The following is a 15,945-nucleotide window of genomic DNA, read 5'->3' as shown; positions in this document are numbered from 1 at the left end:
CAGATAAACATCCAACACAGACGTGAGGCACAAAAGAAACCTGGTAAAGGGAATCAAGTTCATTTTGCTCACGTCTTTCAGCTACCCTGTAATGGCAGTGCATGGGGTAGGCTAGCACAGCAGTTGTAGCTGTTAAGCTATATGAAAGTGTAGTGAAAGTTTTCCTTTTAAATGAGCTTTAAATACGTCCTTTATGAAGTTTCCGAATATTAAGTATACGCACAAGTGAGTTATTGTTTCGTCTTCTTATTATTAATGAATGGTTCACAAATGAGTTTAGTTTGCATATTTAGCTACTTCATTTTATTACGTGCACAAAAAAAATTGATAAGAAAATCGAGCTAATAAATTAAATATTGTCAACTATTGTTAGGCGTTTGTTCATCGTCATCAGTTTCGTCATCGGCGCTGTCGACTGGCATTGAAGCAACTCACATTGGGCAGCTGGAAGCGTTGTACAATTGGCGGCTCTGCCAGATACTCGACTGCAAATAAAGCAAGTGTTAAGCGCAATTTACAAAACATCCGCTTGCGCGGTTGCATAACAAATTCTATAAACGTGATTTTTATAGTGGCAAAGTTTATACTCTTGGGCGGATGTGAAAAAAACGACGCTGCATTAAATTGTTTACCTGCCAGCGGATGATAGCCCTGGGCATCGGCGCGATAGCAGCGCAGCTCATAGCGCACTCCATGGCCAGCTGGCCGGGGCTGTGCATAGAAACCCTCGACGACGAGTCCGTGCTGCTGGGTCGCTGAGTGAAAGCCGCGCTCCCAGCGGCGCACGCCATTGGGCAGCGAGTAGCTAAAGAGTCGAGGTGGAAGTCTAAAGTGGTAGCTGGCGAAACAGTTTTGAGCAACTCACCCATAGACATAGCTGCCATCTGTGTTTTGGTCATGGAAATTGTCGCGATACGGATTATACGTTGACTGTGTTCCCGCTGCTGCTGCCGGCGGAGCCTGTGGCTGTTGTTGCGCCGGTGGCTGTGGCTGTGGCTGAGGCTGCGGCTGGAGTTGAGATTGGGGTTGCGTTTGAGGTACAAGCTGTGGCTGTGCCGCAGGCGTTGGCTGAGCTTCCGGCTGTGCATCTTCAACGCTTTCCCCGGCACTATCATCATCATCATCATCATCGTCGACATCGCTGTCCTCCTCGCTGTCCTCGTCATCGTCACCACCAAATTGCAGCGCTGCCTCCACGCCAGAGCGAGGCGCCACAATTCCAGGCTGGCGGCGTGTGAGGCTCAGAAATGGCACCGCTGTCAGCGGCACCACAGCGCTGGTCAACTCCTCGCCCAGCAGCTCCCTCAGCTCCTCGCCCGTCTGCCGCATGACCTCCTCAACGTCAACATTGTCCTCTGCGCTGTCATCGAAGCGCTCAAAGCTCTCGGCAAAGGGCAAAGCGGGTGGCATTAGACGACGCGTGGGCACCTCCAATGTTTGGCCAAATGTGTTGGCAATGCAGCCAAATGCAACAAACAGCAACAAGAATAGCGGCGACAGCTTTTGGTTATCCATTTGCAGCTAGATAGATGAGGGGAAGCAGGGAATGGAGTGTGTGAGGCTGTGAGGTTGTTTAATCCTGTGCTGTGCGGTGGCCAGCATTAAATGCGTTTCATTGCGCCGCCAGCAAACACTTTTATATGGTGACGTTGGCGAAAGCGCAAAACTGCGATGAGCTAGTCACAAATCAATTGGCCTAATGCATAAATCTGCGAGTGTGTGTGTGTGTGTGTGTTTGTGTATGCAGTCCAATCACAAAGTCAGTTATTGTCAAGTCCCAATTTGCGTATCCATTGTGTTTGATTGACTAAACGTTAAATCGCCGCCAACTTAAGATAGAACAAATATACAGATACAGCTACAGCTACAGATATAGCTACAGATACAGCTACAGATATAGCTACAGATACATCTAAAGATACAGATACAAGTACGAAATTGCGTTTAGAGACCGCAAGAACAGTTTAAGCATCGATGACACTGAGAAATTATTGCTTCGCGCTTTCTGAATCAAGCAACGAAATCAATTCGCGTTGTGGTGAGTGGGAAGTTGATGGGTGAAGGCGGAGGAGGAGGGGAAGAGGAACTCGCTTGCTTGCTAATAAACATTCCCATGCGGTTTGCTTATACGCTTAATTGGGTCAGTCAATCGACCGGTTCTCTTCCGTTCCCACTCCCACTTCCACTAACACTCCTGCAAGCACTCTCCCTCTCTCTCTCTCTTACTCTCCCTCGCTCGATTGCTTTGTTGCTTTGCATTCGAGAAACTGTTGCATACTTTTAGGCTGTGCAAATTTTAATCAACTTTGCGCGACTTGAAACAATTCAGTTGCGTTACGTTTTCATTTGGAGTTGAGTACTTAAGTAGATTTACAATTAAAATATAAAAAACTATTATTATTCAAATTAAAAATAAATGATTGTGCTATATGATAGCGATTACACCATTTAAATAAAAATACATTTATTTACAGCTGGGAAATTAGAAATTCTTTCGATAATAAAAATTGACCAGACAATTAGACTTCACACAGCATCACAATTTAGCATCTTTTACACTAAGTAATAACAAAATGATATATAAAAATAATCTAACCATTAAGTATATATGACAACAAAATAAGTTTAAATAAAATAGTGATTATTTGAAACCGTGAACAACTTAATAGGCACTTCATAGTTATATATGTATGTATGTTCTTGTCAAAGTTATTAAGAAAATAAAACTATATAGAAAAAATGTCTGCTGAAATTGGTTATATTTTGTACTATATAGTATATTTATATATACTAATGCATTCAGTATATCCTTATACTACTTATAGCCTTTGGTATATTTAAGCTTAAGTTGCTTTACAATCTGGTACTTTATTTATGGAATATTTTGAATGTATTTGTATATAGATTTAGCATTTACATCTTTGGTATATATTTGTAGCATTTTTTTCAGTATATTTTTATAATCATAACGCACTGTTTTGCTCTCATTGCAAATGAGTATCAGGTATTGGGTATTGTAATCTCTGTTTGTCTGCATGACAAAGGATAATTTTCTACTTATAAAAAAGAATTAGCTACTTAAATTCCAAGTCAAATTTAGAAATTTGTTTTCATTCGAAGCGAAAAAATTAACAACTACAAAAAATCGCTCAACATTAAGTGATTTTTGAGTTAATTTTTTGCCCAATTCCAAGACATGATTTAATTGAAAACTGTTTAATTAAAATTAAGATAAACAAAAATATATTCTATAATAGATAAATATAATATTGAGGAGTTTTTGATGAAAATTTGTATACGAAATAAAGAAAATTAACTTAAAAAATGAATGCAGCAAATGGAAGCAGGGAAACATAATGAAAGCGCGCGCTGCTGAAATGTTGCAAAAGAAAATGAATAAGCTGTTTTATAATACAAAAAAAAAAAATTAGAAATGCTTGTGGGAAGCGAAGTTCAGCTCACAGCTAATTCGCAGCTCATTTGATGCGGATGCGGATGCGGGTGTAAAACAAAATAAAATACAAAAAAAAAGGGAAGGGAAAGGAAAGGAAATGCTGACCCTTTACAGAAACGTCATAAAAATGATAAAATAAAAGAAAAAGTAGGAGGAGGAGGAAGAGGAAGAGAAGAGGCAAGCATTCCCTAACTTAATCTCAATTTACATTTAACCGTTTGCAATTATTTGAGCGTTCATGGGGAAGAATGTGAATTTGATGGTGGATGGATGGAGTGAGAGTGGTGGTGGGAGGGGGAGGGGTAGGGGGCACGGCAGTTGACAGTGGAGAGTCGCGAGCTGTGTGACGGTCGAGTGGCAGCTGCCACAGTTGGTGGCAGCCAGCGAGCGAGCGATATGTCATGCATCATTCATACGCTTGCCGTGTTAATTATGCTGAAATGCGGTCTATTAAAGTTTCAGCAACCACGGGTGGTGCCCACAAACCACCCCCCACTCCCCCCTTCACCGTCCTTTTCGCATCCCAGAGCACGAGAGCATTGCCAACCTCGGTGGCAAAACGTAATTAATGAAGGCGCACTTAAATCATTTTTGTGCGTGGGCGGTTGCCACTAACACAAAACGCAACAAAAGCATCCGCAGCGCCAGCATCAACAACAGCAACAACAACACAACAACAACACAGCAACAACCACCGCAACAGTGGCAACAACAAGCAGCAGCAAAGCGACGCTTGAGCAGTTGAGAAGACCAAAAAAAAATTACAATTAGTTAACTAACAAGCGGGAATGCCACCAACTGACATTAAAAAAAATCACTCACACATACACATAACTGCTTTAACAGATGCTCGACTAAAAGATGCTACGCAATTGCAGTTATAACGTTTAATTAGCATTGCAACTTGAAGTAGTTTTATACAGAGATAACTAGTTTTTATTTAAATTGTTTAATTATACAAAAAATGTTTATGTTTAGTGAAAAAATTAAACAAAAAAGTAAAAATTTATTTAAAAAAGAAAATTTGGATTTACTTAAATTGTTTAATTTAATTAAATTACATAGTTTACAAAATTTAAAGAATCATTTTATTTTAAAATCCTTTATTTTAATTAATTATGAAAAACTAATTTAATATAAAAAGAGAGATTATTAAATAATTGCCAAAAAGGTAAACATTAATATAAAAACGAAAATTTGATTTTATTTAAATTGTTTAATTTGATTAAATTAGTTTACAAACATTTAGAAATGCTTCTATTTTTAATTCTTATAGTTTAATTAATTATGAAATTATTATTGGTTATTATTGGTTTTTAGTTAAATTACTTTATTAAAATACAAATATTTTAATATCATTTTTGAAATCAATTTGTTTTTAAATGAGTTTCATTTATTTCAAATTTGCAAAACTTCTATTAAATGCTTATATATTTTCATATAGTTTAATTGCTTGGGACATAAAGACAAGCAGCTAAAATTTATTTCCAGTGATTTAATAAATTATTTTCTTACTTAATGTCAAAGTTAATGTATCTTAATAAAACTAAATTAACTTTTAAGAATGGAGTTGTTTTTTAGAATTCAATTTTAATAAAAAAGTTTGGTGATTTGTTGCAATTATATTTTCGTCTCTTGGATTGCACTTTATTGCATTCTATTTTCATATTTCACTGCTAACAAAGATAAAATATTTATAGAAAATGGTTATTATTATTCTTGTTAAAGTTGAAAGTAGTTTGAATACAAAAAGAAATAATTATTATATATGTTAAATAAGTGATTAGCTGCAGTTTAATTTTCACTTCTTGAGTGCCAATTTCTTGCGTATGATTTTCATATTTTACTATTTGAAAGATAAAGAAAGATGACTAACTTCCATAAATATTGATTAATTAAAATATTTATTTATCCGAGAAAATATTTATTTATTTATCATTAAACTTAATGTACTTTAATTAAATTTAATAGATTACATTAATTTTAAAAGAATTGGTGATTGAATGCATTTATATTTTTATTAGAGCTAAAACAAAACTATCTTTGAGGAATAGGAATTTTTCTTTAAAATAAACAAACTGTTATTAATCGCATATCAGCAAAAGAAATAAAAATTTGAATGCACAATTTGTGATACATGCAAATTGTATATTCGCTTTTTGGCTTGCAAATTTATTGTTTGAAAATGTCAGGTATTTTATTTCACATAACATTCATATTTGTTGCTAGGCATTTATTTATTCTTTCGAATATTGTTATTATGTAAGCACATGTTGTGTACCATTAAAACGAATACCATAACAACTTATTTTGTGCTCTATTAAATTGGCATCAAACCGCTGGCATTTGCTGACTCTTTGTGTGGAATGTGTTTTCATTATGCGAGTAGATGGCGTATTATTTCGGCTGCATGTGTCAGGTCTTAGCTGGGCATGACCATTGTGCGGCATTGCCATGGCACAGGGTACAAAAGGGAACAAATCCGGGGCTGGCATCAAGCCGCGCGCTAAAACGTTTCAATTTTTCATAAATATTCAAAAAGGTAGCAGCAACAGCAACAGCAACAGCAACAGCAACGACAACAGCAGCAATGTGACAACAAGAGCCACAACAACAGCTGCTGCTGTTGTCTTCTTTCTATCTCCTTCTCTCTCTCTCTCTCTCTCTCTCTCTCTCTCCACCCGCTTGCTATCTCTTTTTGTGCTTTTCAGAACTTCTTGCTTGCTAGAAGCAAGCAAGAGGATTTCTCATTCAGCTTCAGCTAAGTTCAGTTGAACTCAGCTCAGTCTTCGTTATCGCCTTCGTAGGTGTTTGTGTTTTGTTGTTCCTCGCACCAAAGAATACAAGTAGATGCATCTACTATATGTGGCATTATAATGGATTGCCGCTGGCGTTAAGAACGCGACAAGCAGATATTCTGAAAATCTATTTACATCGGGATAACACAGAATTGAGTTCGCCATGCGTTTAGCTGATAATATCATAAACATTTTCATGTTATCTTTTTAAGGTGAAGCATATGAATTATTCTAAAGAACAGTTGTTAAACTTGAACTATTGATAGTTGATAAAATCTTAAAATATAATACACATTGAAATTATATACATATATGCAATTTAAGTATAACATGACAGAAATAGATTGAACAGCTTTTAATAATTCAGTAATTAAAAAAAAAATTATAGATATAACCTTTAACATTAGATTTATTTGTAAATAAATTCGGATAGACAATCAGACGGACATGGATATATCGTCTCGGCTTTTGAGGCTGATTAAGAATATATTTCATTGTAATTTGGCATATTAAAATCGTTAAAACAAACCTTTTATATTTTTAATAAACATATTTTCTACATTTTATGCATTTTCATTAAAAAATTAAATATTTTGAATAAAAATATATATGCGATATTTTCTAAATTTATTGTAAAGTTTTTTCTCTTAACATGAATTTCTATTGCCATTTGTAAGTATTGAAAATCAAATCGATTTGGAGCCAACAAGCAATGAATTTAAATTGATACGAAATTTATAAAGTTAGTGGACAATATTGAGAATTGACGTTTCTTTCTCTGTATTTTGTTGTGCGTGGTAAAAAAAAGTAGTAAAACTTTTTCGATTTAAGCAATTTGTAAGTATGTAGCTGAAATATGAAGAGAGAGAGAGAGCGAACACTGTATGCATATTATATTTGCTAATTCTAGAGATGAGAGAACTGTGAGAGAATTGAGAATTGCAAAGAGAGAGAAAACAGAGAACTCTTGTGTCCAGCGTCGTCGCAACAAAGGCAAAATCTAGCAAAGAGCGCCCAAAATTAATGCAAATTTATATCGTGGAAAACTTTTCAATTTGTTTTTACTTTTTCTTCCACTTCTTTCATCCATTCGTCGTCATCGTTGTCGTCGCCGAAAACAACCTGCAATGAATGTCCTTTCCCTTGTCCCATGTCCCTTTAGACGGACACGATTTCGTGTCCTCCTCTCTTCGCTTCTGTTCGCTCTTCTTGCCACACGAAAACCTTAACGTGCCACTGCCGGTAAGCATTTTGTATTTTTGCCTGCACAATTTGGCCATTTTGTGTGGCATAATTAACGTGCCGCCAGCGCTCGTGGCTGCCACAGTCGAGGCACAAACTGAGGCAGAGACTGAGCTTGAGCCCGAGACCTACAGCAATCCAAGGACACAGTGCCTACGACTAGTTCCAGTTCCAGTTTCAGTTCCAGTGCTGAGCATTTAAAGTACTATAGATGCTGTGCACAGTTTACGAGCAACACGAAAATATTGGCAAATACACTGAGCGAACAAATTGGTGATTCACTTTAAAAGTCATCCTGAAAAAAGATATTTTATATACAACGCCATTAATGTGATGAGATCGAATTTTTAAGCTGTTAAAAATTTGTATTAAATAAAACAAAATATGACAAATATTGGAATGGTAACAAAATAATTATTATCTAAATGAATGTAAATAAAAGCCCAAGGTCCTTGCCAGTGTTTTTGTAATAGTGTTAGTGTTAATTTGATTTATATCCAACCTTTTTTAAATAATTAAATTAAAAGAGAAATGCTAATAATTAAAGATAGAAGAAGAATGACAAGAAAATAAAAAAAAATGTGGATGCAGATGGGTGAGAAATTGAATGAGAATTTCAACAAGTGCAGATGAGGATTCGGTAATTTGATAAATACTTGAATGCATATACGAATACGGAATTGGCTAAGACCTTTATGGGGATGGATGGAATCGGAAACACATTCTTATGGGCGGATATGTATAGCAAGAAAAATGTAAAGGAAACGTCATTATAGGCTAAGAAAACTCCAAAGCAGTCGAATAATAATCATATTAAATAATTCAAAAATATTCGTATTAATTTTGACTTCAATTTTAAATTATAGCAAATTGAAATAAGTAAGAAAGCAAGTGTCGAGTGTACTCAACTATAAAAGCTAAGCTATGCGGTATTAATTTTAAAATATACCAAATCAAAAATAACACAAAAATACTAAAAAAATTCCAAAACCATGTATTTTGTATATTGATATAGCACTACATTCAAATTATGAGTATAAAAATATTGTTTCCAAAATATTGCTTCCATCTGTAATCATTTCTCGCAGTGTACGCGACACGGTCGCCCATTTAGCGGCGTTTTCAGCGAAGAAACTTTGACAGAGGCAACGGCAGCCAAATGCCGCAATCAAGTTATTATTAAGTTTTTCTATTTATCCAACATAATTCATAATTTGTTTACAAAGCGTATAATAATATTAACGTCTTGTCTTGCCGCCGTTTTGCGAGCCTTATCTCCCCTCCACCATCCGCCAGCCAGGCAGGCAGGCAGGCAGGCAGGCAGGCAGGCAATCTCTAGCCACCGTCTCCATCTCTGTCTGCGGTTTGCCTCTAGTCTGGAGAATTTTCCCTTTTTTTCTCGCTCGTCCCCTTTTACCGTTGATGCGACTGTCAGCGTGGCCAGATAATCAGCTACAAAGTCGAGACGTCGGACTTCTATTGCTGTTGTTGTTGCTGTTGTTGTTGTTGTTTCTGTTAGTGCTGCTGCTGCTTCTGATGCTGCTGGCTGCGTCGTAATCCCATTAGAGCCTCGACACGGACATGGGCCCTGTAAACTGGGCAACTGCTCTGCTCGGCTGCTAAGCAAAAGAGGCCCGTTGTCTAAAATCGCATTAGGCAAAGCGAACGCATTTTCCATAGTGAGGAGAGCATTTAATGTATTTGCCTCTCACTCGCACACTCAGAGGTTGCTCTCGCTCTCTCTCTGTCTTGTTTTTTGTGCCTTAACTTCCGGAGATACTTGTACAATGAACGTCCACGTTGCCAGCTAATTTTGCCTTTTCCTTTTTTTTTGCCCATTTACCGTTTTGCCATTTCCATTTTGCTTTTTGCTTTTTGTTTTTTTTTTGTTTCTTTTTGTTCTTCTCCCCGCTCAGCTACAGTTTACACCTTGGCCAACAACCCACTTACATTTGACACTTTGGCCAAAGTGCACACGGTTGAGTAGTTTGCGCGGGCGAGCTGAAAATCGTTTAAATATAAAATAAATAAAAAATACATGAGAAATGCGAGTCGCGTCGAGTCGAGCTAAATGAGCAGCAGCTACTGCTCTCTCTCTGTCTCTCTCTCTCTCTCTCGCTCTCTCGTCGATTTATGCAAAAGGGAATTAACTTAATTGAGTAGCATGAGAAGTGGAACGTTGTCTCTGAGCACGCAGTCAAGTAAACCGTATACGTTGAAAGATGAACGACTACGGCCGAAAGGCGGAAGACGGAGACAAAGTCTCGGCTTGAGCTGTGCTATAATTGCGCATAAAAATGAAGCGATTTATATGCGCGTATTTTTAATGTTTCATAATTGGATAAGCTCACTAGAATGCCGTAGTAATGCATACGAGTGCGAGTACGGTTTTGGCACACGGACCGGAAGTCGACGGTAGTAGTAGGTGGTTAAGTAGATAAGAATTACGTTGCCACAGAAAAAAGGGTTGCAGCTTACAGCTTACAGCTTTCAGCTTACCAGAGTGCCAAGGGTGACTTTCCTTTTGACTTCTCAGACTTGACTTTGCTCCTGTTGCGATGTCACTGTGCTTTTCCACCAGGAAAAGACAGAAAGAAAGGCAGCTCAAGTAATAAGTTTGTAATTATCACCTCCTTTGCTTGTGCTTCTGTTTAAAGAGTGAACTTTTTTTTTGGAATTCATATCATGTACTTGCAGCATGTTCTTGTGTAGCGTTTAATAATTAAAAGAAACTCAAAAAGAGCATAACTTTAAAATCAAATATTTTTTTTTGTAATATTTCCATTGGCAAACCGAGTTTCTCAACATTTTGTCCTTAAATAAATGATTTTCGATAGTCTACTTTCCTTTGAAATCGATACTTGCACTACTGGTATTAAATTGGCGATATCGATAGTTATCGATAGAACAGTATCTAATTAGATTCCCAAGCTGCCAGTTAATGATTTTGCGTAAGTGCACATTATGTTTTTTTTTTGTGAAAAGTGCTCAAAATCAATAGAAATGTGTGGCAAAGTGCTTATATAAAGCACTATTGCCGTAATTTTCCATTTCTAGAGTGGCGCAATAATGAGTTGCATGATTAATCGAATTAGTTAAAATTCGAAATGCACGAACTCTAGTAATGCAGGCTCATTAAGCATTCGCAACATCAAAAGCGATTAAATCTCAAACTCGCATTACACCGAAAAACCGGCAACAATTCACAGTTGACGAACTGATAAGATGGTTTATTACCCACTGTGCAGAGAGTGAGAGAGCGAACGAGTTGGGCTTTGTAATGACCGTAATAATAGTCGCAAGTAATAAGCAATAAATAAAGTGCAATTCATTTATTAATGCGGCGTTTAAGCGGATCAGCATTGAGGAGATCCTTTGGCTTGTTTCGCCCACTGTTTGCTTGAATGCCAATGGTTAAATGCGCATTTCCCATTGTCGGTGTGTTTGTATTTCCCTTTGTATGCGGAAAATGAGTGAGAAAGAGAGACAGAGAATGGCCTCCTGCTCATCATTAAAATTGAAAAATGCCACTTTAATGAATTTATTTGCGACACTTAACGCAAGTGAAAGCAAACAGAGAAAAATGATGTTCATTAACATAAAAATTGCGCTTTTCGCTTTTCAATGCCCAGCCTCATTCCCTATCTCTGTTTCTCTCTCTCTCTCTCTCTTTCTCTCTCTCTCTCTCTCCTCTGCTGGGCTTCCTCTGCTGATGTTGTTATTGCTGCCGCTGCTTATTGACATTGGCAGTGCGACAATGTGGCAAGTTTGGTCAGTGGTTTGAGTTCGGTAGCTTTTGCTCTGGGCGATTGTCATTACCATTACCAATTTGACTTCTTAGCCTGAAGTTGATGACTCAATATGTCAGCAGCTCGACAAGTCACGTAGCCGCCCCATACGCCATTTTTAGCATTTGCCATTTGCCGTTTGCTGTTTGCTGTTTGCCATCTTGACACTGGCTTTAAATGCGAGCACGAGTTCAGCTTTCAAATGCAGAGGACAGAGAAATAAATAAATTGCGTTTAAAAATATCACAAAGACATATAAATGAGTAGAACTATGAATATTAAATGTAATTGCCAGAAATTCTATTTTGATTTTGAGTTATGATTGCGAAATTGAAAGTTAATGTCTCGTTTGTTCTCAACGTTTTCCGCCTTCGCATCATTCATATTCATTTAGTCGTCAACTCGAAGACCATTCATAATCATTTCGCCTCGTCTTTTGGGCCGCGTCTGACAGCTTGTGTTTAAAATTTGGTGTTTGATAAAATTCAATTACGATGAGCTCAAATGAATCGGCTCGAAATTGAAATAAATTATGCTGCAAGTGTTTTCACTTATAAAAAGCCGTATTATAAATGATTTTATGAGTTCTTTTCACTTGGATTTTGTGCATAAATTATAATACGACTAACAACCAAAAGCATCTGTTGGCAATCTTCAATTTGTAATCAAATAACTGCTTAATGCGAATTCTTGGATAAAAACTCGAACGACAACTATGAAATGTCATCAGCTGAAATAGAGAAATAATCAATCCAACTATTTCTACCCCATACGCAAGTGGGTGAAAGGGTGAAAGTAAATTGATGACAGTCGTAAATAAAAATAAAAAAAACAGGAAAAAGGCGGCGCAAATAAGACTGTTAACTTATATTTTACTTTAGAGTCTAGAATATAATTTGTTTAAATCCAATTTATTTATTTTCAGCATTCAATGAGTATTGTTTTGTTATGTGAATTTCATTTGATGAACATTTTTTTTATTAACATTATTTTCACTTGCTGTATTTCTGCTCGCTATTGGTTTATGTTCGCCTGGTATTTCTCCTGGTGGGTTGGAACTTTTCTGCAGTTTGTGCCGGTATCGAGTAGACAGCAACAACACTAACATAATCAGTAGTTGTTGTTGTAATTATTGATGTTATAGTTGTTGTTGTAGCTGGTGTTGGCTTCTTGCAACCGCCACGAATGTCTAAAAAGTGCCAAATAAAATACCAGGCGAACATAAATCAGCAGCAAGCGGATGCTTTGAAAACCAGTTTCGTTCTTTATTTTCAAAATATATATAATTTGACATAGGATTTCCAAGTATCAGACAGGTGTTTGAGGGTGTTTCATTACTGACGATAGATGGCGCCACTAAATACACTTGCTGTATTTCTGCCTACTGATGATTTATGTTCGCCTGGTATTTCATCTGGTGGGTTGGAGCTTTTCTGCAGCTTGTCGCTGCATCGAGTAGACAAAAACAACAATAACATCATTAGTAGTAGTTGTAATTATTCAGTCCGGTCTGTCCGCTCTGTTCGCTATATATAAATAAAAACCAAAAGATATGTAAATTGTTAAATACAAAGTGCATGGTGCGGGAAAATTTTTTGTGAGACAAGGCGGAGAGAAAATTTTGAGTTTATATGGTGCCGTTCAATAGGGCAGGGTAATTATTACTCACAGCAATTGGTTGTGAAAGTTCCATATATTAATGCCAAACACATTACATCCACTTCGCATCATCACCCAGCAGCAAATAAAAATCTTGCGTGAAGTCTTTGAAAGCTTTTTGTACGACAAAGTCCGCCCAAAGTCTGTCCGGTCTGTGCGGTCAGTCCGCTCAGTCCGGTAAAAGAGGATCTTTAAGTATATTATGAATAGAAGGTAGTACATATATCGATACCTTTAGGTCTCATCCAAGGACGATAGTTACGAAAATCATATGATGTATGTTGGTGTATGTGGGTTTATATCCGGTGTACGCCGGTGTATGTCGTTGTATGTCGGTGTCTGCCTGTCTGTCTCCTTCTACCCTATGGGTAGCGGGTATAAAAACTGCTCTCAAAAGTATGAAACAGAAATTTAAGCGGAAGTTGAACGGCGAACAAAAGCGAGCAAAATACAGTACTTCGTAATACATATATACATATGTATGTATGGATATATGTATGTATATGTATATACCTGTTTTGTCACATTAACATTGCTTAAACGCGTCGATACAAGTGCAAGTTCGCTTCAAGCAGTTGGCAAACTGGGAACCTGAGGGAAATGCGACCAAAATGGAAAGGGAAAACTCAACTTGTCGTGGGCTGCAAAATACATTGTTGTACGGCGCGTCGCCCCCCGCAAGGCTAATGGGGCGTTTTACTGTTTTGCCTTTAGACTTGACTTTTCGAGTGGTAAATAGAACAAATGAACAACTAAGCAGCTGAACAATTGAGCAATTGAACAATTGAATGAATGCTCGAGTCGTCTTTGTGTGTGTGCGTGTGAGTGTGAGTGTGTGTTGTATCTATGTTTTGTGCCCTTGGGAGCAGCCACAGCTGTTTGCTGTCTGAAGTAATGACTGCGAGACTTAGGCAACTTGAAAAGTAACTCTAATCAAGTAGATACACAATGCAAATTTCAATGATCAGGCAGGTCCAGCAAGACAAGTGGAAATCATTTGGCCAAACCGACAGATGACGACGCCTCGCCGAACAAGTTTCTCTGTGTTGTGCTGGCATTGCAATTACATTTGGCCTTTTCCGGCTGTGTGTGTGTGTGTGTGTGAGTGGTTGAGTTGAGTAGCTGGGTTTTGTGTTGTGTTGCTCCTTCAGTTCAGTTGTTGCTCCCCTAGTCATTGCTGTGAAGCTCAACTTTAGCTTGCAGTTGGCTTCTTCAGCTTCAGCTTCAGCTTGTTGCTTTGATGCTAACGCCTCTTTGGTGCATGTTTGTTTTTAGGGCTAATTCGATTGTTTAAGCACAAGTAATGAAGTACAATGAACAGGCAGCATTTGTGGCTACCACACTCACACTCGCACATACACACACACACACACACATTTACACATGGCCACACTTTGCTTAACGCTTCAAGTCACGTGTGTTGGCGGTCAACTTCCGCTCCTTCCGTCCCCGCCTCGGTTGCCAGCTCTGCTGGGCCTTTTGCGGTTAATTTGCGCCCGTCGAGTCCAAAGTCAACAATGGCGCTTGCAGCTGCCAGCTGCCAGAGCTGCTTGTGGCATTAGCTGCTGTTGCAAGGCAGCATCAACAGGCACCAGTCTCTCTCTCTCTCTCTCTCTCTCTCTCTCTTTTTGCTCTTGCTCTCTGGTTGCCAGTCGGCACTTTGTTACTTTTGTTTGCCTCCTGCTGCAGCACAGCTTTTAAACAATGGGGCAAGTTACCCCTGGTTAGAGAGGCCTATGTGGCAGCAGCAGCAACAGCAGCAAGAGCTGCGGCAACATTGGGGCAGCGTTTTGTCTGCTGTGGGATTACACTTCTCCGTGCCCGACTTTTTGATATTTTTAATGCGCTTTTCCAGCAGCGTTTTGCCTGCTGCATGCCACACTCGGACACTGCCACTTCACCACTTTACCACTCAAGCCACTCGGGCACATGCCACGTTGCCACTTGCCACTTGCCAATTTGCATGACACATAATTTTGGTACATATTAATTGCAATTTGCCATGCCGAAAATGAATATTCGCATGACTCTCTGCTCCGGTTCTCTTCTCTCTGACAATACCAAATAATTGGACCACAAATTGGAGTTTTCACTTTAAGCCTACGGGGTCAAAAGCTGGCTTGTTAACTCTAAACATGCTGCTGACCCCTGCTCTCATCTAATTAGCCAATGCCATATGCAACGGAGGCCAAAACGGAGCAGTTAACATGGCGTATACGTGTTTTTATCGAACAACATCATCGAATGCAATGAGAAAGTTTTGTATTCTGCTCTTGGCATATCCTGGATTAACTTTTGTACTAGTATTAGCTTATTGTAGTTGTCAATATTTAATTGTAATTTGCAAATCAACGGAAATTAAATTAAGTTTGTTCAGAAGTACTTAAAAGTTTCAGCAGCCACGTTTGTTTGAAGTATATTGACTGTAGGTAAAACTATATTTAAGATTGCAATTTTGGAATTAAATTGTCTTCCTTAAGCAATGCAAGAATTTAAGCTTTCCTCAATATTTTGCATAATTACAAAATATTGTTCATTTCTTACCCAGTCTGTTATGTTCTTCAATCTAGTTAACTCAACGCTCGAACACTATTGATTAAACTTGCGGCAGACAAAGTTTGCTCAACAAATCGAATCAAAGCAAATCAGCAGCACGCTTCTACATAATTTCACTTTAATACGACTTTGCGCATTCCCCAAAGTCAAATATTTGTCGAGATATGTTTTTATTTAACTTTCGGTCGGAAACTATTATTAATAAGGAATTTATTTGCAAATAAATGCTACATTTGCATACCCTATGGTTGAGCAAAGATAGGGTAGTTATTTAGTTATTAATCTAGTACATTTTAGAAATGAAGTGGAAAATTGCAAATCGATAAAATTGAAGAGAATCTTTTCTGTAACTTTGTAGTTTTATTTACTTGTTCGAAGTGCATTTACTTAGTTGAAATATCAGCTCATTTGCAGCCTCTAATTAGTTCTACAAGCTGATTACAGGACA

General features: G+C 37.7%; 1 protein-coding gene across 1 annotated transcript; it reads right to left on the bottom strand.

The window, feature by feature from the left end:
* Nucleotides 1-288: 288 nt before the first annotated feature.
* Nucleotides 289-1,637, bottom strand: LOC132796443 (uncharacterized). Its single transcript, XM_060807616.1, has 3 exons — nt 866-1,637; nt 633-805; nt 289-485 (listed from the first exon to the last, which is right to left on the bottom strand). Exons 1-3 carry the CDS (start codon nt 1,513-1,515, stop codon nt 400-402), a joined length of 909 nt encoding a protein of 302 aa, XP_060663599.1. The 5' UTR covers nt 1,516-1,637; the 3' UTR covers nt 289-399.
* Nucleotides 1,638-15,945: the final 14,308 nt, after the last annotated feature.

Source organism: Drosophila nasuta, chromosome X, assembly GCF_023558535.2.
Source record: "Drosophila nasuta strain 15112-1781.00 chromosome X, ASM2355853v1, whole genome shotgun sequence".
NCBI lineage: Eukaryota > Metazoa > Arthropoda > Insecta > Diptera > Drosophilidae > Drosophila > Drosophila nasuta.
The sequence above is the reverse complement of the archived record's forward strand: the minus strand, read 5'-3'. Positions and strand labels throughout refer to the sequence as shown.